At 44.8% G+C, this 25,213-nt stretch overlaps 1 protein-coding gene across 1 annotated transcript in view; it reads right to left on the bottom strand.

Moving 5' to 3' along the window:
- The window catches only part of Napb (NSF attachment protein beta), a 38,452-nt gene that overhangs the window by 4,927 nt on the left and 8,312 nt on the right, over positions 1–25,213 (bottom strand). The window contains exons 2-8 of the mRNA XM_004840913.4: positions 17,371–17,450; positions 13,718–13,834; positions 11,915–11,961; positions 11,701–11,778; positions 7,025–7,080; positions 6,768–6,852; positions 322–426 (exon numbers count right to left, since the gene is read on the bottom strand). Of these exons, the coding sequence (XP_004840970.1) occupies positions 322–426; positions 6,768–6,852; positions 7,025–7,080; positions 11,701–11,778; positions 11,915–11,961; positions 13,718–13,834; positions 17,371–17,450 (568 nt within the window). The remainder of the gene's footprint in view (positions 1–321; positions 427–6,767; positions 6,853–7,024; positions 7,081–11,700; positions 11,779–11,914; positions 11,962–13,717; positions 13,835–17,370; positions 17,451–25,213) is intronic.

Here is a 25,213-nt window from a genome sequence, read left to right as displayed (position 1 = left end):
AGCCACAGGCCAGACACCCGGGAGCTCTTCCTTTCGCAATCCCTATAGCCACTTGGTGCCAAGTCCTTGCCTTCACCCTCAGCTTCCATCTTGCTTTCCAGCTTCTCCCCATCCTCAGCCAACTCCACTCCTAAATTATTCCACTTTATTGTTTCCTTCTTAATTTCTATTGAGCAAAAGGGCTGAAGGAGAACTTGAAGAGAACAACCTTCCTAGTCTGGCCGTGGATCAACATCAATGAATTCCTCTTTCGAACTTCCCCAGTTCAGTCTGGCTAAACACCCCCCAAAAGATGCTGGGATGAGCTTTGGGCGATCTTACCTTGGCGTTCAGCTCATCCACGATGAAGTGGCAGAGCGCTGCCTTGAAGAAGTAGTCCTTGGCGCTGTACTTCAGCAGGGGGTTGTCCATGGTATTCGCCCCAACCTGGAACAGAAGGTGGAGTTAAAGCAAAGCCCTGCCATCTGACAGCAACAAAGCTACTCTGTATATTCACCTGCTGCCCTTCAGAAAATACTTATGAACTTCATGAAGTTTAGCTACAGAACCCATTCTTCCAATGCAAAAGCATGAAGTAGAGGATTTTATTAGAACAAGAAAGTACATACAGTGTTTGAGAGGGCAGAGGACATAGTCACAGAGGCTGTGGGGGCTTCTTGGGGAACCTGGGGGCCACCTCCCCTGCAGGGCCAAAACACCTCCACCACCAGCTGGAGGTGGGCTAAGGGGGGCTCGAGGAGGGCAAAGCCTTCCCCATTACCATGCACAGGGTCAGCAGTGGAGATGGCTGGGAGGGGAGGTACCCTCTGCCCAGGTATTCAGAGGCCTCTGGGGAACCTGCCACCATGGGCATAGGAAAAGGGGAGGCTGAAGAAAGGCTCGGTTCCTCACAACACATAGATGCTGTGCTCCTGACTGAAAGTCACTCACTGTGCCACGCGCAGGCAGAGCCGAAGCTGAATGCACAACAGCTGCCACACAACAGAATCGCTGGAAATCAGTCAGAAGGACTTCAGAGAAGCCTTCACAAAAGTGCAACAAGCAGTTACAAAATGCTGGGAGCGAATGGGGAAAAGGAATCAACAAAAATTAATCATAGGAAAAAAGGAGAAAAAAACAAATGGAAACTTCAGAACAGTCAGCTCAATATGAGCATAAAAGCACAGAGATCAGTGAACAGGTGACACAGCAGAAGTTATGCAAATGTGGAACTCAAGGCAGACTTCACAGAGAATGAACACACAGGATACACCCAGCCTAACAACCTGTCTGAGTCCTGGAGGGCAAACAGAGAGAAAAGTGTTCAAATGTACACAAACAAGTAATGATGATGATGACTTATAGATTCAAGTTTAGCAAAACTCAAGTAGGACAAAACCAAAGATATCTACTGCAAGCCACATTATAATTAAACTCCTAAAACTTGAAGACAAGCAAAAGAATCTGACCATGGCCTGAGAAAAACAACACCCACCTAGCATGGAAAGAGCGACACTAAATATCCTTCATACAGAAGGAAAAGAAGATCGACCCAGAATGAACATGAAAAGGTAACTGAAATCACTAAAGATGCATATACAATAATGAGGAAACTCAGAAAGCTAAACAAGCTTCCATCTCAAATGCCCAGAACAAAAAGAGCAAAATAAAGCCAAAGAAACCAGACAGGAAAATGAAGACAGAAATCAATAAAAATGAAAAAAAAAAAAACAGAGAAAATCACTGACTTCTACCGAACTATTAAAGAATTAACATCAATCCTTTACAAACTCTTTTCATTCTGAGGCCAGAATTACCTAGATTCCAAAACCAGTCAAAACATCACACACACACACACACACACACACACACACACACACACACACACACATACAGAGAGAGAGAGAGAACTAAAGATCAACATTCCTTGTGAATATCCTCATAAAATCCTCAATAAACATCAGCAAACCTGTTCTGGCAACTTGTGAAAGGTTGTGCATCATGAAGTACACACAGTGAAGCATCGTCCTGCCCAGCAAAGGAATGGCCTTGCCCATGGTTGCTGGAAGTCATCTCCAAGTCCTTGAGCTGCCTGGCCTCACAGAATGCACTGTGTACCTGGGCCCTGGGGAATGTGGTGCAGCTCAGCCTAGGTCAGGGCAGAGAATCAGGCCAGCCACAAGGTGGCCAACTAGGCTCATGTGGCTGAGCCCCAGTAAAAACTCAGGGCAGCAGGGTGAGGGGTGTCCCCTCCATGTGCTCTCACATATCACACTGTGTGCCCAACCCCCGGGAGTGGATAATGGTGCATACCCAGAGCCTACCCAGAGTGCACCTCCAGGCTTTCTTCCATTGACCCAACCCCCAGCTCTCTGGTAGGATGAACCTTCCCTGTGACCAGAAGAGCTTTCAGTGAGCTGAGTCCCTCCAATAAATAACTATACTTGAGGGTATTTTGGGGGACAGGACACTGGAACTGTGCAGTGGCCTCAAGGGTATTCTAGGGGACACTGAAATTTTGCAGTGACCACAGGAATTATTCCAGGAGCCTAAGTTTGGTTCAACACATGAAAATTAATGTAATACCCCATATTAATAGAATAAAGAACAAAGGATGGATGCTCACCTCAGTGGATGTATAAATGCTTTTAACAAAATCCAAATCCTTTAGTAATAAAACATTGACTAGGAAAAGAAAGGAGCTTCCTCAAATTGATGAAAACCATTTACAAAAAATCCACAGCTAAGCCAAGCATGGTAGTGCATCCCTGTAATCCCAGCACTGTATGGGAAGCTAAGGCAGGAGGATCACAAGTTCAACCCCAGCTTGGGCAACTTAATAATTTATTGAGACTCTGTCTCAAAGTAAAAAATAAAAGGCTGAGGGCACAGCTCAATGCAAAGGCTCTGGGAGCAATCACAAGCACTGAGGTGGAGAGGCACCACTAACATCATATGTAATGGTGAAGAACTGAAAACTCTAGGATCAGTAACAAGAGAAGAGTATCTGCTCCTGCATTTCTGTTAAGTATTGTGCCAGAAGTTCCAGTGAGGACATTGGACAAGAAAATGAAACAAAAGGGATTCAGACTGGAGAGGAAAAGGTAAAACATAGCTATTTGCAGATGATATGATCCTACATACAAAAAAAATCCTGAAAAATTCACACACAAAAAAATCGGTTAGAGCTAATACACAAATTCAGGAAGATTGCAGGATATGAAATTGATTTGCAAAAACCAACTGTATTTCTATACAATCTGAAAAGGAAAATAAGAAAACTATTCCATCTCCAAGAGGATCAAGAGTAAAATACTCAGAAATATATTTAACCAAAGAATTACAAAGCTTACACACTGATAAATACAAAACATTGTTGAGCAAAATTAAAGATCTAAATAAATGGCAAGGCATCCTATATGGGCAGACAGACCTAATATTGTTAAAATGGCAATCCTCTCTGCCTAGATGCTGGCTAAACCCAACCTGGATGTATCTGTGTCACGTGAAGATCTGGAGCAGCAGGATGAGTACAGCAGATGGGCCTCACTGTGAGTGGGGCTGTCCCACCTACCGAAGCCCTGACAGAACCAAGCGCTAATGCGTGGAGGAGGACTCACTCTCAGAGCTGCTACACTGTCTGCCTAGGGCTCAGACCTAGACCAGAGCTACCCCTCTGCTCACCCGGGTCTTCAGCTTGTCACCTGCTGACCCTAGGACTTCTGAGTCTTCCATCTAGTGAGCCTGTTCCTTAACATCATTTCTCTTCTCTCCTTTTCCCTCTATACAGACACACGTGCACGGACACAGACATATATACACACACGCATACGCATACACAACACACATGCAGGTACTTGCACATCTCCTACTGGTAGTAAGTCTGGAAAACACTGACTAATGCATTCTTTAAATTGATCTTCACGTGTGACACAATCCCTATGAAAATACAGAGGTTAAAAAGCTTATCCTAAAATTTATATGAAAATGCAAGGGATCCAGAATAGTCAAAACAATCTTGAGAAAGAAAGAAAAAATTGTAGGACAGTTTCTGGTTTCAAAACTTCCTGGAAAGGTACAGTAATCAAAATAAAGTAATATGGTCAAAATATGGACAAACTGACCAATTAGATTCAGAGCCCAGAAATAAAGCCTTGGGTGGTAGTGAAAGTTTTCAATGAGAGTCCCAGAACCACACGATAACAAAAAGAGTCTGATCAACAAGCGGAGCTGTCTCCACCTGATTTCCTCATGTGCAAGAATTAAGTTACACCTAAAGGACTTCCGGGAAAATGGTGGAGAGCTCCTGGCACATGGTGTGAGAGGCAGATGGAATCTACAGAGACACAGTGAAAGCAGGTGACTCCAGAGGCCTCCAGGGAGAAATGTGCCAATGGAACAGAGCAGTGGATGCTGTGCGCTACAACAGCTGGTAAATGATTCCAGTCCAAGCAACTGCCAGGTCCCCTGGCTTGGCCAGATGCCATTTTAGAGAGGGGCCAAGTTAACCCAGGATTCAGAGCAGCTGTGGGTTGGCTTCATCCTGGGGCTCCCAGTATTAAAACCCCATAGTGACTGAGTGAGAGACAACCACAGGAGACGTGCAGGGTCAGGGAACTGTGGTCAGGCCAGCGAGACACCCAGAAGGTTATAAGCTAAACAACTTAGGCCCCAACCCCACAACCAGAGGCCAGGATCAGCCTGAACTTCTGTAGATTTGAAAGTCCCAGAACTGGCACCCAGCCCTATTCCTACTGCAGGCTTGCTGGGAGTATACAGCATGGATCTGTCTACCAGTGACAGCAGAGTCATGCCCTGAATTGGTCACTATCACAAAACTGTAGACCCCAGAAGACAACCACAGATTTGAAATCACAGAGAAATTCCTTCTTTTCTCATCACTTTGGGCTTTTTGGGGGGTGTTGTGGTTCATTTCTATTGTTTGTTTTTGTTGTGACTGTGAACACTGTTTTCAGGTTTTTTTGTTTTGTTTTGTTCTTATTTTTGTTTGTTCCTTACCAGTTTCCTGAGATGGGTAATCTACCTTTGTCCTTCAGCCTTGCTTCTAATCTCTTTCTCTTATTTCTCTATTTTTTTCCTCTTTTTAAAATTTTCTCACCTTAGGGTAAAATCGCTTTACTGAGTATATATTTACTGTATATAGTTTTCTGATTTGTCTTAGATTTTGTTATATAACTATAAATCTTTTACCTACAGTTAAAGGTGACAAATTAATAGTTATCACAGTTTGTCATTTTCCAGTTTGAGCTTGATGCTATTGTTATTACTGATTGTACTACTTTAGCCAAGTTGACAAAGTTGTGATAAACTGATCTCCTTGTATGCCAATACCTAGATTGTCTGGGTGTCATAAACATTACTATATATAGTCCAGTAGCAAAGAACTGGGTGCTGGGCCAAACAGGTAGCAAATTTTCATCACTAAGAAAATGAAAAAGCAGAAATCCTATTATTTGTTTGGTTTTGGTTTTTATTCTTTTTTCTTTCTTAAAAATAAAACTTCTCTTTTTGTTTGTTTTTGGTTTTTAATTTTTCACAAAAGTATACACATTGTCTTAGTTACTTTTCTCGTTGTTGAGACAAAATACCTGACACCCAAAATTAAAGGGGGAAAGGTTAATTTAGCTCAGAGTTAGCGGCTTCAGTCCTTAATCGGCTGGCTCCAGGGCAGAGGGGCAACAGTTTACAGCAGAAAAAGACAGCAAAAGCAACAAGGGACTTAGTATCTTGCTGCCCCTTTTATCTTATCCAGACTACCAGGATTAGGGCAGTGCCAAACCATACAGTGCACTAGTTTAGTAATCACACACTCTAGATTCAGCTTTCTCTGCAAAGACCCATCCAAGACTTCGGCTTGGTGGGGACATCTAGACATAAATCATAACACTTTTTTTTTTTTTGGAGACAGGGTCTCAGGCTGGCCTCGGTCCTCCTGCCTCAGCCTCCTAAGTACTGAGATTTCAGGTGTGCACCATCATACCCATCGAAGAGGCAGAATGCTGGAACAGATTCAAAAACCAAAAGCCATCTACGCCTAGAAGACATCTCTGAAAAGTAGTCATTTCCTAGAGGTCTTGATACTAGTAATAAAGCTACCTACCATAAACAATTTACAAGCCTCAATGCAGAAAATAAATAAACAACAATAAAATAGAAAACACACAACATAACCCCCAATTCACTGAAGGCAAATCAAGGGGGCACTAAAGTGGAAGAAATCAAAAGCCACCCAGCTGAATTTTATGAAATGGTAGCAGTAGAAGTACAACAGAGATCAGTAAGTCCCTTGACAAAAACAAAACAGATAATTAAAGAGATGACAACTATAATGAAAGACATGATTAGTTAATCTAAAGTAGATACAGATTAAAAAAAATAGAGGAGCTTAGGAAAGACATGGAAACCATGAATGCTCAACACAGAATAGAACTGAATTCCATAAAACAGACTCACATGGAAATCCAGGAGACTAGGGTGATGGAAATGTGCTAGAATTAGGTAGTGCCAGTGGTCACACAACTTGTGAATGTGCCCAAAACCATTGAACTATACTCACTAAAAGGATGAATTGTGTGATGTGTGAATTATGTCCCATTCTTTTTTTTTTTTTTTTTTTGGACCAGGGATTGAACTCGGGTCCTTCTGCTTGTGAGGCAAGAGGCAGAACCACTGAGCTAAATCCCCGGCCCTATGTCCCATTCTTCCCAAAAAGAAGAATTAAGGAGCAAGTCTAATCAGAAGAGTGACCCAGACTGGATGCCACCCACCTGCTCGTAGATCTCGATGGCTTTCTGGTACTGTTCCAGCTGCGCAGCATAGGCGGCTACCTTCAGCAGACATTTGTTAGCGGAGCTGGAATCAAGCAGAGCAGACAAATAAGCATCCACAGGAAACACAGAGGTATGTGTGCACAAGGGCCCAGCACACTTTCATTTGGTGCAAAAGACCCTTGGAGTATAAAAATGACCTGTCTTTTATCACACATACAAAACCCACTGTCTAATATTAAGGAAATAATACTTGCCTGTTAGATTCTTCTCCTTTGTAATAATCAGCAGACTGTTCATAATGTGCAATAGCCTGAAAACACAAAAGTTTTATTCTCAATTAATGTGAAGAGCGGCATTTAAAAAACTACGTTGCACAGTTATTTTCCTATAAATCTACCTGTTTCAGCAGTAAACCTTTCACAGCTTGGCCTGCTTTATTTAGGGAATGCACCTAGAAGCCTCTTTGTGGCAGAATGCTTGCTATCCATCATAATCTGCTGCTGCTGTCCCCTTCCCTCCAGAGCAAACACCCAGCACACATCTCTCCAGTTTCCCTGCAGGAAAGGGTAGGCAAGTTCTTTCCAACAGAACAGAACAAGGAAACTAGGGCTGCTTCAGGGCTTGGGCCATGCACCTTACTGTGTGCCTTCTCCAGGCCTTTTCTACATCCGTAAAATAGAACAGCAGCAACCACATCCAGAGTAACACTATGGTCACAGACTGAAGATGGCAGAACTCTGCCAGCCTGCTTCCTGAATGACCCAAGGGGCAGAATGCACCCCAACCCCAGGACACCAGCCACTGTCAACAGTAGCTGGGCTGAATTGTTACTTTAGAGCGACAGGGAGCCCTAGGGAACATTATGCCTGCAACCTACGCTAGCAGCACAGACTATGTTCAGTAACACTGTCAGTATCATCTGGAGGAAGGGTGTGACACTCTACAGTCACATGGAGAGAACCCAGGCTGCAGGCTGGAAAGCTCAAGTCCTTGTCCTGGTGTGGCAAAGGGTGGAGTGAAATGAGGAGGTAGAACAGGTGTCCACCAGAACTGGAAACTGCATGAGGCAGCTGGGAAAAGCCATGCAGTAGCATTGCTGTTGTCACAAGGCATGCCCTCAGGAAAGAATTAGCTGGTTCACAGGTGGTTAGGAAAGGTGGTAAGTCCAAGTTCAGGGATAAGGGCCTGATAAGACTGAAAAAGCCAAGGCTTCTATGTCCACATGGTGAGAGGTAGGTCCACGCAAGACTTTAAACCAGGGATCCAACGAAGCTTTTCTGTAACAAGTCAGACGTTTTGGGTTTTGTGAACCAACCAGTGTCTACTGTACCGCTTGGCTCTCCAATGGTACTGTGACCATGCACAAGATGTACCTGTGGCTGCATCCTCACGAAACTTTATTCATGCACAGTGCAGTCTCAACCGACTTATTTTATGTATCACAAACACTTTCTTTTCCCTAGTGATTTAAGGATGTAAAAGCCATTCTTAGCTTGTGGGCTTACAGAAACAAGTGGTGGGTTTGCAGACTCTTGCCTTATATCACAACGGCTTCTCGCTAAGCCCCAGAGGGAGCCAGCAGTATGTGGAAATGAGATTCAGGTACGGCCTTCACAGGATATCCATGTACCTCCGTGGCTCAGGGGCAGCCCCTAGTATGTTAAGAGTTGGATGCAGGAATGAGAGCCAATGAAGGGAACAGCTGGGGAACTGTGTTAGAACACCATTTCCGCCTCGGCCATGCCACCGGCACGGGGAGCTCCCTGGGGGCAGACCCGGCCCACAGAGCCCACAGGCCTCCACCTTCCTGCAGGTATCCACAGTGCTGACAATGGAGCTGGGCCACCTCTGAAGCTACATAGTGAGGGTGGCAGGGCAAACAGCATTTCAGCCTTGAATGCTTCTGTAAAAAGCAGCCACTCTGGGCTGGGGACACAGCTCAGTGGTAAGGCGTCAGCCTAGCATGTGCAGCACCCTGGGCTTGATCCCCAGTACTAGAAAAAAACCAAAAGTAGACCTTTCTGCATGTTTGAGCCTGTGGTTTCAGCACTTAGCTACCTTGATATGCCTCTGAAAGAAACACTTTCTTGGCATTATGTGTAATAGGAGAAAAGCTGAAGACAACTTAAGTGGTTAAATATACAGGACTACTGGGCTATGATTTAAAGACAATGGGCAGAAAGCATCAAGATGGAAAGTTCTTCATGAAATACTGATTTTTAAAATAAGCCAAGCATGGTGGTACAGGACTGTAATCCCAGCACTCTGGGAGGCTGACGTAGGAGGAGTTTATACTTAATCGAAAGTCTGTGGGGCTGGGGTGTTGCTCAGTGGCACAGCACATGTCTGGCAGGCACAGGGCACTGGATTCAATCTCCAGCACCACCAACCCCACCCCAAAAAGAAACTTTCTTTGAGCTGTCTGAATTCTCTGAAGTGTTCAGGACTGTTTCTCACTGTAATAAATGGAATGAGACATGAAAAGCAAGACCAAATTTTCTAGAGATCAGAGAATATCCCCTCTGCCTGGGTAGAAGTGGCTGCTGTCTTCTTCCCAGTTCTTACCAGGTGTCAATGAACAAGGCACAGCCAAGAAAAACTGCTGTTGGGGTATTATTTTGGGGGAGGATGGCCAAAAATTGACAACATAGTGACTTAATATTCATTAAGGTCTAGAGCAGGGTCAGCAAACTGTATTTGGAAGAACTAAAAACTACAGCTACCTATATCATACTAAAAGACAGGCTTTCAGTTTGGTTTTTAATAATGTTAATTAAACCAATCATCCAACTCCACTGTTTTCCCAAGCTGTGAGTGGTACTAGACTTGAGAATGGGTCAGAGCGCAGGGTGGCTGTGCATCATCCCAGGGCGCTCATATCAAGTGCGGAATCTCAACAGCTAGTGACAGCAGGAATGGCACACCCACACCCAAAGTCGCCCACTGAGGAAGACAATGGAGGAGAGGTAGCCTCAGGGGGGCTTTCAATGGGACCGATCTTCTAAAACAGACACCCTGGGACTGGATCCACCATGAACCTGGTTCATACACTGACCCTCCACTGCACTAAAGTGTCTGAAATCAGGTCCTTCTGGAGCCTAAAGCAGAAACAAGCCACAGCTCCTCTGATCTCTTACAGATACCCAAAGAGGACCTATTCATACGCTGCCCAGGGTTTCCATCTCAAGACTGAGGGCAGCAGCACAAATTTAGGCAACGACACAGTTCACTGTCCAACTGCTAACATCTGTGAGTGATCAGAGAACACCACCGGGGAGCACTAAAGGGGAAGACTTCAATTTGTAGCAAATGTGTAAAGTACCTTGGGGGATTCATTTCTCCAACTTAATCTTTACACATCACTGACCATAATCCTGAGTCTGACCGACACAGGGAAGGCAAAAGCACTTCTCCGCACCACAGAAACCCAGACATCCGGAACTCAACAAGCCAACCTTGTGCGCCTGTGAGGGGCATTCTCCCTGCCTCGGTTTAACAGAAGATGCCACACTGGGGAAAGGAAGGTGCCACCTACTGGTGGTTCCTGGAATGGCAGGCACACCTGAGGAGCCAGATTTTAGAAGCTGAGGTCCATTTTCTTAAAAAGGAAGAAAACATGCTACAGATGGTTTCATTCATGCACCCCACTTTTTTGGAGACCCATGTGGTGAAGTGCTTACCTGGGACCACGCCCAGGTGCAGAACTGCCACAAGACCATGGCTCCTGCCCCACAGTGCTCCTCTGACTACCACAGACCAGGAATCCAAGCCAGGAAGACGCTGCGCAGTGCTGTCCTTGGCCACTCATTTCACCTCATAAAGATGTCATAACCAGCCCTGACCATTGATCCAGGGCAGGCTCTGCCTCCCTCCTGCCCAGCACTCATCCCCTACAGGAAAATCCCATAGGCCCTAGGACCCACAAGGGACCTTCTCGAGAGCAACACACATATATGCCAAGGTGCACGTGCCCCCAGTTTACTGGAATTTCAGAGCTTCCTTGAAAAGCACAGCAATTATGGGAGCAGGGGAAGAATGAACATTATGTAGCAAGTAAGAAATGTGTACAGTAGCCAACGGGCAGGTGGTAAACTCAAAAGGGTGAATGTCAGCCATGCCACCCAGCCTTGGTACTGCTCAGAGGTTCCCTTCCACCTGCTGGGTCAGGGATAGTGCGGGTGCTTACCCAGCACTGGCACACCCAGAGCCTTCTACCAGGGCTCTATGCCATGGGGACCACAAGAGAAGCAGGGCAGAGTCTTATGGATGGAACAGGAGCAGGCACGTCACATGCACGTGGCAAGGAGATGCACGTATTGCCAAGCAAGAGGAAAAGCTTAGTGAGGCAGGGGAGGGTATTCTTGATGTGCTAAGGTGAGAATCTGAACTCAGTGGCCATGATGGGCCTCATGGAAAAGGTGATAAACAGCAAAGACTGAAGGATGTGGGGAAGCCAGCCATATGGACATGAGAGATGTAAAGAGTTGCCACACAGACATCTGAAGAAGAGTTCTGCAGGCAGAGGGAATGGCCAACACAAAGGTCCTGGCAGGAGTTCACCTGGCACGTGGTAAGGAGAATGAGAGAAGCAAGAGGCCCTGGGTGCACAAGGTGCAGGGGAGGCAGGAGGAGCACAGCTAAGCTCATGGGCGTGGCAACCATGCACAAGCAAGGACCCTGCTGCCCCTCTAGAAGTGGGAACCCAAAGACATACTTGCTATTGACAGGGACCCCTTGGTGAACTGCAGCATGCAGGCTCGAGGTGAGGGGAAGGGTCCATTAGGCTCTGTTCCACTCAGGAAAACAGTCGCCCCACTCAGCCCTGTGTGACCACTCTGCCATGCCAGCCAGTGGGGCAGAGGGGCAGTTCCTGGGCTTCCTGTCCACCCACTTCATACAGAGGTCATGGGGAGCTATGTCCAGTGCTTACCTTCTCAATGTCCACCAGCTCAGTCTCATAGATCTCAGCGATGGTGATGTGGTGCTTGGCTGCGATTGTAAACCTTCCCTGGGGGCAAAAGACCAGAGTCACACACCAGCTTCACCTATCTGAATGCCAATCAGCTTGGGAACAGAACAAAAATACAACTCTAAGCCATCTCAGGGCCTCCACCCCACAGCCATCAAGCAAGGCAATGTCTTACCATGTCTGTGTAAATGTCGATGGCTGCATTTAAGCAGTTGATAGCCTCTGAAGCGTAGGCATTTAAGAAAAACAATGAAAAATCCATTCAGTCACAGAGGATTCAGGTGAGCCTGTCTTCCTGGCTGTCATTAGAGTGGCAATGAAGTACCATTGGGGGCGTAGGGCAGCAGTTAGGGAACAGCAAATACAAGTCATGCACAAGGCCAGCAGCAACAGTGTAACTGAGCGAGAGGGCTGGAATGCTAGCAGCTAAGTTACTTGTAACCTTGAGATGAGGACTCTATCCAGGTGACAAACTGGGGACTGTCACCCCCATTGACAATTACACCTGCTAACACATGTAAGTAAAAGTGCTCTTCCGTCTAGAGTCTACCTTCATGCAGCAAAAACCCAATGTGCTCTGAAACACCTGTTTACACAACGGTTCAGTGAAACTGAACACTGAATATGCTCAACCTGTATATGCTCAAAGGTGTCAATTTCCGGTGGACTAGCACTGTCACAAAAGGAAGGAAAAAGTCTAATGGACAGTAATAATGATTTTCTAAAATGGAAAGTTTCCCCATCACACAGTGGTGGTATTTACACTGCTGCCACCTGGCTGACAGCTCCAAGTTGATCACTTTTGTCTTGAAAAAGGCAGCAACACAGAAAAGCTTGACCCCAGAATTAGAAAAGTAAGCAGAATGACAAAAAATTAAAAGCAATTTCTCTAGTAACTATATGAAAATGCAGACTCACCATGAAACCATAAAAACTATAGAAAAAAAGTTAACCTCCAATCTCACACACACCCCTCCCCAGCACCAGCATTCGGACTGCTTTCCTCTCATTTGGCTCTTTAATTACAATGTGAACATTCACAGGCCACAGAAGCATCTGAAATAAGGGATTATACTACATTCTAAGTTCACTCTGGGCCCCCAGAGCTTCTGCAGAATACGTTCCATCTTCAATGAGCTGTGACCATCTTTATATAAAAGCCTTGGAGACATCTTATTTTTTTATGGCCTGTCCATAAAAGCTGGGATCTGTGTGTTAAACAAAATGGAGGGCTCAAAGAAAAAAAGGAGATTCAAAGCTATCCATGCATGTGCGGGAGGAAAGATATTAATACTTTTAATTGCTACATATGCTTTTCCAACTAAAAAAGAAGAACAATTGCAAATTTTTACCACTTTAAATATCTGACTTCATTTTTTCAAAACAAAAATTTTGAACTCGATCTCCAGTACCAAAAAAAATTAAATTAAAATAATAAAAAAATGAAAAAAAATTGAAATATACTAAAAAAACAAATGAACATTGTGTGGCTAAGCGATGTTTTTCACCACTGGATATAACAATCCACCACCAAATAGGTCTTTGGATCAAACTCGGGACATTGAGCTTGCGAGGCAGGCACCAGAACCACTGGGCTAAAGCCCCGGCAAAATAGATCTTAAAACTCACTGGGTATTCAGGAAAAGGTGAACAGCAAACTTTCCTTGTTTGATTAAAACCATATTTTGTACAACTGAGATATAAGAAGTGTTAGATAAAATTAATGGTAATTTTCAAAGAGTCTCCAAAATGTAACATACATGGAGTTTATGAAAATGGTCTTGATGACTACACAGCTACAATAAATTAAAATACTTTCTCTACATAAAAGCTTCCAAAGGATTAAAGAATAAAACCGTCTACAGTTACCACATTCCTCCAGCGTTCCAGAAGGCAATCAAATTCCTTTTAGAGGACTCAGAAGGCTGAAGGAACCTGGTTCACAGTTCCACAGAAGTCAGTTCAGCAGCTGCCTTACCTTGGGGGTCCGCCTTTTTGTACGCATTTCCGGCATCCACGAAGCTGGTGGCTGAGTCGTGCTTGCTCTGAAGCTGCATGTGGAGCTTGGCGGCCTGACAAAATGCATTTCCTGCGGCTGAGGAAGACAACATGTGAGACACAGAGGAATGAGACGCCTGGCACCACAGCCAGGACGCAACTGCTGGCCCTCCTGGAAAGCGGCATTTCAGTCGGAGCCTGAATCAGCATAGTCAAGTGCGGCTGGTGATTATAAAAGGAGTCAGAATCAACACCAAGTGTGCTGAAGCACACCAGCAATCCCAGCACTCAGGAGGCTAAGGAGGATCAAGAGTTTGAGGTCAGCCCAGACTACAAAGGGAGACCCTGACTCAAAAAAAAAAACAAAACAGATCTAAAACATTTTTAATCATACAGCAATACCCAATGGTAAGGCTAAACATCTGCTTTGGATTTCCTTGTAGGAAATAAAGCATTCAGTTGTGCCAAAGCTTCAGCTGCATCCTTTGTCCTATGCTGCTCTTCAGAGGTGCCACCCGATTACCACACAGGGTTCTGGACTTCCACTTTGGGTGAAAGCAGCTGCACAAAACCTGGAGTCGGCCTGCCCAGGGCCATTCCTGCTCGGAGCCTCAGTTTCTGATGAAAAGAGTACCAGGCAGTTGTGAAGACACTAAACCGCCAGTCCGACACCAGTACTGCTCTGATCTGAATGCTGATGTTCCCCCAGAATTCCTGTGTGGGGCATAATGTGTCTGGGGACAGCATCAGGAGTAGGGGCTTTGGGGACATGGTTAAGTCACTCATCAGGCTCTGCCCTCAAAAATGGGCATGCACCCTCATGAAGGATGCTGACAGCAGCTGCCTTGTCCCATCTGCCACCTTATAGACAGAACAGCCCTCTCAAGTCTGCTGCCCCCTTGATCCTCATTCTCAGGCTCCAGAACTGTGTGCAGGAAGTTTCTGTGTTTTATAAATTACCCAGGCTACAGTAGTTTCCAGACAAAAGGAGGCTCTGACCACTCGAAGCAGACATTGTCCTGGCCCTGCAGAGCCCGTGTTGGCCCCTGGTGACTCATGGGGCCTGAGCCCTCTTCTGGGCTCAGGCCCCTGCCAGGGCTGTGCCCAGGGTGCTCAGGCAGTGGCTCACCACCAAGAGGCAGTGCAGGAGATGCCAGCTGGACAGTAGCTCCGAGGACTCTGCCTCCTAAGAGTAGCACAGGCACTCGCACCTCAGTGAGTGCCTGGAAGGGCCTGGCCCAGGTCGTACAAGGTCACCACTTCCATTACTGTGCAAATCTACCCATAGCTCCATCTGGGCTCCAACAGGTTTAAATGTCATCGCTTCTTTACAACTTACACCCTTCTCTCCTGTTAGTACTGCATTTTTAATACTTCATGTTCACTGTCCCAGAACCAATTTTGGTCTCTCTGTCCACTGCTGAGTGGAAACTACAATTCCCAGGCTCTCTGAGGTTGCCTCCGTTCTCCACGGGGTGCAAGTCCTTCACTCTGACACCGTCCCAGCTGGCCTCTGACTTGCATTTCACTCCGAGGACCTATTCCAATCACTGCTGGCAATGCCAGCTTGGTCTTTCCAGGCCTGGAAGTGTCTTTCAAGGAGCACCATACTCAGTGGTCTCTAGGAAAGCATCCAACTTCTCAGGCTAAATTTCCTTATCTGTAAAACTGGCCTAATACTTGCCATAATGATCTCTCAAAGCTGAGCTATCAAAGGCATTTGTGTACTATAAAATACTTTAAAAATCACACAGAGGGCCGGGGATTTAGCTCAGTGGTGCTGCCGCCTGCCTTGCAAGCGCAAGATCCCAAGTTCGATCCCCTGTACCAAAAAAAAAAAAAAAAATCACACAGAGATGCAATGGTGTCATGATTACCACCACTGCACCATGGACTGGTGTTTATTTATTCACCAACAAATACAATGAACACCTGCTATGCTGCAGACACATATCTGGGTCTGGAGACATGGCACGGATAAAACAGACACCCTGCTCTTCTGAAGTTTATATTCTAATGAGAGCTGCTAAGCAACAAAAACACAAATATAAATAACTGAAATACGACATACCCCATTTATTTTTGCTAGCCCATGATTAAGAGCACTGGAGCAAAGGGAAGGAAGTTTCCAAGAAGGAGACTGCTGTTTTAAGAGTGCCCAGGGAAGAGTGCTCAAAGATGATTTTGGAGAAGAGCCTGAAGGAAGCAGGGAACCAGCCACATTCTATCTAGGAGAAAAGTGTGCAGGCAGAGGAACATCGAGTGCAAAGGCTCTGAGGTGGCTGCAGGGGGGCACAAGGCAGCAAGCAGGGGATGACTTAGACAGGAAGGGGACAGGGTGAGAAAGCACAACAGCGATGGCACATCAGCCCAGGGGACAGACGGCAGGGAAGTAGGGTTTCCAGGGAGGGAGACTATCTGCTCAGTAGATCATTAACTATGTACTCGTCTTAGGAAAGATAACTTTTTTTTCCTCATACAGAAGAGAAAGATTTTTTAATCAAAGAAGGGAAATTCACAGGTGTTTTTTTTTTGTACTGGGGATCGAACTTGGGACCTTGTGCTTGCAAGGGAGGTGTTGGAACCACTGAGCTGCCCTGGAAATTTATAGTTTTAATGTTTTTACATTTTTAATTCACTTTAATTCCCTAATTCTGAACCTTCACATTCAACCCACTTGCATTTCAGAATGATCACTTTTTAACTTAGGATTACTGGATGGGGATTCTAGGACAATACTTTCTTCCCTTCCATTTTTCAATATAATATAATTCAGACATAAGTGCATTTCGAAAACGTAGTATCACCTTTTTAACTACAGCCCTACCCACAACTAAAGTTATAAAGAAGGAAGCACTTTTCCTTTGAAATGACTTTAAAGTAACTGCCCTGAAGGCAAATGGGGAAACAGCTTGCCGAAGGCAAGGGAGACACCTCCCATCTGGCAGCCAGTATGTGAGGGCCTAGGGACCAGGTCTGCAGGTAGGTAGCACTAACTGAGCCCTGAAACATTCTCTTCCAGGGGGAAGAGGATGTACCTTTCTCTCAAGTCACTATTAGAACGGGGCATCCCCTCACAGGTCAAAGAATAATCCTGCTGATTCTGTCCTGTGACTTCAGGGGAGAAGGCATTACATACGCAAGAAGGAGCGTCTGTCTGTTGGGGGTTTCCAAAGACACCCAGAGCGGCAGTTCCTGGGGGACTCAGTCACTCATCTCAGAGCAGGGAACAGTTAGAAATTCCCAACAATGCTTACAGAAAGAAAACCAGGCACTTTCATTTATCCTGCTAGCTTTAATGAGTTTCGCTGCAATCTCTTTCCTTTGCCACTTACTTATTTAAGCACATTTGTAAGAAGCAAAGATTACTCTAATTCTGTCATGTTAACTCTCTTTAGTTACCTCAAGCTTATCGTATTAGGTAGTTTAGCAAACATTAAAGCAGACATTGCTGTGTGCTTAAACTTGGAGCCAGGTTTCCAGCTCGATTCACCAAGTCATGGTTCTTGTGGCACTGACACCTGTCTCCAGCCAAGTCTCACACTTCATGAGGAATAAAACAGTCTTGCCCTCCCACAAAATGATTTTTAAATATTTGTCTGCAAAGCAAACAAACAAAAAGTTTGTACATACCACTCCAATTTTTAGCCATCTTGAACATATTTGCAGCTCTGGTATACATTTCACAAGCCTCTTCTATTCTTGTGTTTCCTCTAAGAAAAAATTCAAACGTAAGGTTACATTATTATAATGACTATCTAAGTCCCTCATCCTCCCGTCCTCAAAAATAAAGATTTCCTGAGCACTACAAGTCAGACAGACTTTACAGGATCCGTACAGCTCTTCAGAGGAGATGCCAGTATCCCCAGGTTCCAGATGTGGAGACTGAGACACATGTGATAAGGTCACCACCCAGGCCGGCCTGCAAACACCATGGAGAGGAGACTCCAGGACAGATATGCCTGAATTCAGAGTACATACTAAACAGTCCTTTCTATAATAAAAACTCAAAGTTTTACATGGGTCTGAGTAGTTAGAAGTGTTTTTTAAACTAAAATTTAACTTGATTTATTGCTTTTATACCTGACTATGCCACAATTATTTTCAGTCTGGAAGCCTATTATCCCTTCTAGCTAGCCAACTTTTAGTTATTTTTTAAGCTATATTTTATTAGTGCCTATTAATTATTATTATTTTTTTTAGACAGGGTCTTGCTATGTAGTTCAGGCTGACCTTGAACTCACTATGTAGCGCAGGCTGGCCTCAAACTCACAGCGATCTTCCTGCCTTAGCCTCCCAAGTGCTGAGATTACAGGTGTGTGGCACCACACTCACCAGTGCCTATTAATTTTTACAAAATACTGGGTTTCAATGGGATATTTTCATATATACATATAACATATTTTGATCACATCTATCCCCTTTATTCTCTCTTACATCCTAGAAGTATATTTTTCAGAGGACATTACATTCTGAAGGCTAAGGATGGTTTTATCTTACAGTTTTCCAGAGTTTAGTACTGTTTATTCAGACTTCAAAACCTTAGCCAGAGCATGAAGATGCCACCCTGCTCTATGAGGTACTATCTGCTGGCTGGGCAGGAGCATGGCCTTCCCAGCCCAAGGGTGTCCAGTCCAGTCCTCCTGGGACAGAAAGGCATTCTATGACATCTGGGAACACAGTCCTCTGCTGCTGTGTGAATGGAGCAGTTCTGGAAAGCTGGACATCAGGCACCTGATCCCCCTGGGGGAGGGCTTCAGCTGCTCAGCTGTTCCTTCTTACATAACAGCCAAACTCACCATGTGTAATTCCCCGGAGTCCTAATTCAGCCCTGCTTTTACTAAGCTAAGGCTCATCTATGAAAGACATTTCATCCAGAGGAAATCAAGGCCCAGTGGACTGTGCAGAGCACACACTGAGGAACCCAGTGCAGTGCAGACACAGGAACTCAGAGACAGGAGAGCCCCCAACCCTGCAGACTGGACACAGTATGAACATGCACAGCTGAAACCCACATGCCAGGCACTCAGGCACTCCCAGCTCCAGTTCAGGGGCACAAAGCTCGCCATGGGCACACGCCCTGGCACAGAGGCCAGGCTGGGCATACAGGAGGCCCAAGTGTGACTCGGACCTTACACACTACCTACTCATAGCTTGACCTGGCTAGTTCTTAACTTCCTTGGGCTTACGTTTTTGCTTAACATAAACTAAGTATAGTTATTATCTCCACTTCTGGGTTATTATTAATGAGGATCAAAAAATAATTCTTCTATAGTTGCCATGGCAGAGCTGACTCAGAATAGGTCCTCAATCCAGTTGGTTATTATAAGAAACCATGTACTGAATACACAAAAGCCTTTGGGAATACATGTATGTCAAGAGCCATTCTATATAATTTGGGGAAAAAATAATTTCATAATTAAATTTTGACTAGGGATGTCTAAGGCCCAATGTCTTCTTGCCTGAAAGCCAGCTATGGGTATGGGGAAACAACTTGGTTTTGCCTCCGTTCACAAGTTGAGGCTTCAGTGGTCCCACAATACTGTGATGCTCAAGGGCAAGAATATATCAGCAGAAGACATACTGGTTCTTTGAGAACTGAGTAGTAATAAAAAAAGAAAAAGGTTTCACCTGAGAGAAGGACAGATTCCTTATTAGCCTGCTATCTTGTCCCACCTACTATTGTAAGAATGCTTTGCTCATCTCCCTGTCCTCATCAACATAAGATGCTCATCAACCTAAGATCCTCATGACCGCCCTCTGAGTCACTCGATACTCCCTCTGATTATTGTGTGCACCCAATAAATAGTGGCTAGCTCGGAGTTTTTGTCTTTGCCCACTGAGGCAATGACCTCCCAACCCCCATGTACTTTAAAATTACACAAATCTCTACTGTCTTTCTTTCTCGGTGCCCCTCTTTCTAGGCAGAATGGAGGACTGACAGGCCTCCTATAACACACAAGGAACTTCTATCTAGAATATAAAGCACCCTACGACTCAGGGATAAATAAAACTTAATAACCCAATTAAAAAAAAACACAAATGTTTAAATGGACATTTTCCCAAAGATACACAGTGGCCATTAAGCACATGCAAAGATACTCATCCCCATTAGCCATCAGGGAGTACAAATCAAACATGTGCAAGACAACTATACAGACAAGAAGCGCTGGGGAGAAATGTGGAGAAACTCGAACTTCTCAGAAACTATTACTAGGCAAGATTATAAAATGGTGTAGTTGCCAATCTGGAAAATGGCTTGGCAGCTGCTTAAAGGTTAAACAGTTTCCACATGCTCCTGCAATTCTACCCAAGAGAAATGAAAACATGCCCATATGAACACTAGTATATAAATGTTCACAGCAGTATTCATCACAACAGCCTTTAAGTAGAAACACCCAAATATACATCGACTGATGAACAGAAAAATAAAATGTGTCACAGACAATGGAATACAATCAGGCAATGAAAAGGAACGAAGTTCCAAAATCCCTACCACAAGGCTGAGCCCTGAAAATACTATGCGAAATGAAAGATGAAGGTCACAGTATGATTCCATTTATAGGGGAGCTCTAGGGTAAGCCAATCTGTAGGACCGGACTGCTACCCAATGCTGAGGCTGGAACACTTCTGTACCCTCCAAAACTCATGCTGAAATTCAATCCCCAATACTACTGGGGAGGTGGGGCCTCCCAAAAGCGCTCAGTTCACCACCAATGGGTTAGTACCACTACAGAAAGAGCTTAGGGGAATGGCTTCTGTCACCCCTCTACTCTGAGGACACAATATTCCCACCCCTCACCCCACCCTAGATGTCAGAGCCTCGACCCTGCACTCTCCAGCCTTCAGAACTGTGAGAAGATCCGGGCTCAGGCTCTGCTCCGCTCTGGCTCTGCAAGCTATCCCATCTCAGGTGTTCCCTTAAGGCAACCCAAACAAGCTGTCACCAGGTACTGGGAGTGTGGGGAAAGTTCGGAGAGAGGGAGTAAGACTGAAAGGGTGCACTTTCTTTCTGGGGTGAAGATCTGTATTCTAAAATTGGTTGCAAAGATATGGATACGCAAAAAGAATCACTGAATGTTACAAGTTGGATGGGTGAACTGTATGGTAATTCTAATTCAAGAAAGCTGCTACTCCATCCCCAAATAAGAAAACCTTCCAGGGCTACATCACACAGTGAATGACAGGATAGAATGAACCACACCAAAAGAGAAGCGCCAGAATTAGCAAAGCTTTCTCTCACACTTCATGTCCCTTTTTCTCCACTTCTCGTATCTTTATTTTAAAAAAACCAGAAATTAGCTAAAAGGTTTCCCCAGTGGAAAATTCCTAACATGAGAGCATTCTCAGTCTCAGCCATAGCTCGCTAGCACTAAATGTTACCACTTTCTTAAGTCCTGTGTTTCTGAAGAGTACCAGGGATCTTGAATTGTAATTACAGTGTATTCGTTCTTATTACAGATTTCCAAATAAAACTACCTTAATTAAGATGTGCTTTAGCCTATTATTTTCAGAGACACAGACAACGAAGAACACCAGAACCGTACTTTGCTAGGTCTATGCCTAGTATTCTTACGTCAGGTCAATCATTACACACTGGTCATTTTATAGAAGAGCAACGGTATCTGAAGGCAATGGCGAGCACAGTGCCCCATCCCAGGGCAAGGGCACAGCTGACTCCTGACCTCAAATTTAGTGATCTTCACAAAAATACTGCACAAGGTTGGCTGCGCCAACAGACCCTCACCTCTTCTGAAGGAGAACTAGCAGAGGCAGTCTCACTTTAAACTACAAGAAAAGGCTTGTCACTAACAGAACAGAACAGAACAGAACAGAACTTCAAGGCTTTATGAACAAAGTGCACACCAGAGCCCCCACAGTGGGCACAAGGTTCCTGAAAACAGAAACAAGATGCTCTGAGGATCTATCTTATAAAGTAAAATGTAGTACACAGCACTAAGTTTATAAGAAGAAAGCTTAGTTAGCTATTTGTTGGTATTATGGGATTCTGACCCCAAAGAAGAAAATGTTTCCCTACTGCACTGATCCCCCAGTTCATCCCAGGGCGCACCCCTTTTCCTGCCCACACTAACAAGATTTGTTAGAAGACAGAGCAGAGAGAAGCACCTTGAAGGGCACAGTGCAGAGGAACATCCGACTTCCAAGCTGGAAGAGGTCTGAGTGCACACCCAAACCCGCAGTGCTCCACAGCAGCCAAAGTGTCAATGCGTCCCACAATGCCAGTGAGGAGCAGAGAAGGCAAAGCAGACGAACCCTCCCTCAAGTGATGGAGGGCCTGGGGTTCCCAGTCCTGAGCAATCCCTATGTCGGAGCATTGCAGGCAACTACGGTGCATGCTGCTTTAAAACCCCAGGCGGGAGAGGGATGCATCAAAGTAGATGCATGGGAATGAATGACACACATCATGAGATATACCCAAAAGAAAAGGGTGACAACTGCCAAGCAGAAATAAATCACCAGCAAAAATATTTCAAAAAGTCACAATGACAGTGCTATGGTGATATGCATACAGAACCAGGAAAGACTGGGCTTTCTCATCAGGACATCCTGAAGGGGAGCCATGCCACATCACAGGACAGCAGGGATTACTGTCAGCAGGGCAAGGACCATGGTGAAGTCCTCATTCACCAGCAGTGTCTCCTAGGCCAGGTGCCTGGTCTCTGGGGAAAGGGAGCAGGCCACAATGACGATGTCAACTGCTTAGCATAGAGATGGAGAGCCTGTCCACATTACAGCTTTTCAAAAGCTTTCCGTGCATCTTGTATCTAGAAAAGGAGGGCCAGGCTCAAATGTGCTTAAAAGTACCTCCACCACAGAGAACTTCAATTCTGTGATAGTATCAACTTCAAAAACAACTACTGTCACCTGATGCTTCACTTTTGTGATCTATAGATTATTTTATAGCTCGGTTTATATATTTTGAAACATCCCAGCTTCTGTCATGAGCTATAAAAAGTAGAAATTTCTGCAGCAGGGGAGATACAGAGGCCCCAGGACAACAGGGGTATCTATCAATGGGTGAATGGATAGAGAAAATGTGGTAGCCAGGCATGCCTGCAATCCCAGGACTCAGGAGGCTGTGATAGGAAGATTGCAAGCTCGAGGCCAGCCTGGGATACACAAGTTCAAGGCCAACTTGGACATAGCAACACACTGTCTCAAAAAAAAAAAAAGGCCGAGGATTTAGCTCAGTGGTTCCACCACCTGCCTTGCAAGCACAAGGTCCTGAGTTCAATACCCAGTACCAAAAAAAAGTAGTAGCTATATACAATGGAATATTATTCAGCCATAAAAACAATGAAATTCTGTCACTTACAGCAATATGGGTAGAACTGGAACACACAACCAATACCACATGGCCTCACTTTTACGTGGAAGCTAAACAGTCGAGCTCACTGAAGTCCAAGTGGTCACAGAGCCCAGGAAGGAAGGGAGGGTGGAGAGAGGTCAGGTCATGGGTACAGGAGTAACTCTTACATTCTGTAGCAGGAGGATAACTAAGGTATGGATGACAACAAAAACAGCTGAGAGAGTGTCAAGATTCCTGACCCAAGGATATGATCAGTTCTGACAGACAACCCAGTTACTCTGATCTGATCATTACATTGTTTATATGTGCTGTGATGTCACACTGCACCCCATAAATATGTAAATTATCATGTGTCATTTAAAATTAAAAATATAGATATTAAAAAGGCAGGCAGGAGAGAGTACTCTCCAGAAAGCTGATGGGAAGTCTTACACCAAAAGCCTCTTCCCAGGATCTGGGGCAGCATGTGAGAGTGCTTTTGTTTTCCATCAATTGGTGACACAGAAGCCTGCGGAACAGTGGAAAGGTCCAAGTTGGGCTTCAGCCAGACACCTACAAAATGAGTACTTCCCTCACTGCCCCACTCCCAGGAGGTCCTGGGCCAAGGGAATGAAGAGAAACACCTCCCGGCATGGTGCCAGCAAGTATTTCGGATGCAGTTTTCTGGGCGCTTCTCACTTTATTTCTGCTTAAGAACAAAAATAATCACAGATTCTCAGACCCAGGAAAGAACTTGAGGCATTCAAGGACTTATGACAGAAGTGTCCAAGTATAAATTCTTGAAAAAAAGATTCTACTAATGTGGAGAAGAAAAATGAAAACAGCCAGAGAATGAAAATGAAACAAAAGAAAAAGAGTGGATAAAGAATGATACAGAGGAGACAAAGAGCCAATATCCATGTAAGCACAACCCCAGGATGGAGGGGTAACAGCCACCCAAACAGATATTTACAACTTAGGATCTTGGAGAAACTTTCCTGGAAACAAAGCTGACCCAAACCCAAATGCTGAACAGGTCGCCCGTGTACAGATGTCCCCTGTGAAATAGGCTCGTAACACTCTCAGAGTTTACAAATGAAGAGAACCTCTGGGCATCCAAGTAAAAGGCCAAAGGTACTTATGAAAATAAGAAAACAGAGTTAGCATCAGACTTTAACAATAGCACACAAAGCAAGACAACAGGGGAACAGTTTTTGAAAATCTCAAGGGGAAAAAAGGGCAGGTCAGTGATTACCCAGCAGTCAGGTGCCCACCTAGTGCCACTGACCTTACTGAGGCCAGCACTCCAGGGTTACCCAACTGACTTCAAGCTGGTAGACACGCCAGAAGAATGCGGGTGTGGTTCTATGTTTTACAACAGACCTAAGATCAAAAGATATCGAGAAAGGAAGAAAAAAAACTGAACATTTTTATGTCTGACAAAGTATAAAGAGAGGAAAAGAGAAGCCCACATTAAAGAAAGGGAGTAGATATTTTCCACACAAACTAAGTAAGTGCCTAAGTAAGGAATAGGAGCTAAGAACATTTAAAAAGGACTGACAGCATAAATATTACCAGTCCAGGAAAAACGCACATCTTCATAGAGATCACATGAAGAGAAAGAACAAACAAAACCTAACAGTCAACATAACAGCACAGAATTGTTGCCAGGGGCTCAAAGGCATCTGGATTCATCCTCTCCTACTAGCAAGAGTATAAGAAAAACCCATAAAAATGGAAAAATGAGTTTATTCACAATTTGGCCGAATTGGGGATGGGGGTACAGAGGCCCCTTTATCTTCTTCTGAGCTAGTTCTGAATAAGCTTTTTCCTTCTGCCAACACTCTGCCTCCTGAGTTTTAGGGAGTGACAGGCAATACAGACCTTAACCTTGGCGACAGTGTGACGGAGCTAACAAGCACATAAATGAGGTTTTCAGGTGCACTCACAAAATAAATCCCAACTCTGTGCTCAGTACACGAGACACAACTAAAAGCCATTTTGAAGGCTTAAAATAGCCAACTTTTGTTAATTTATCACATCCGACACTCACTGCCCTTCTCGATTCTCTGCTCACTCCACTGTGCTGCAGGCTGTTCAAAGTGTCCCCCTTCTCCTGGAAGGCAGCCCCTCCCAGTGGTCTTGCACTTCTGCTCAGAGGGCCTG

The sequence above is a fragment of the Heterocephalus glaber genome, unplaced genomic scaffold, assembly GCF_053883595.1.
Source record: "Heterocephalus glaber isolate CG9 unplaced genomic scaffold, H.glaber_assembly_v1.0 deba00001532, whole genome shotgun sequence".
Classification (NCBI taxonomy): domain Eukaryota; kingdom Metazoa; phylum Chordata; class Mammalia; order Rodentia; family Bathyergidae; genus Heterocephalus; species Heterocephalus glaber.
Note: the sequence above shows the minus strand (reverse complement) of the source record. Positions and strands in the feature narration are given on the sequence as shown.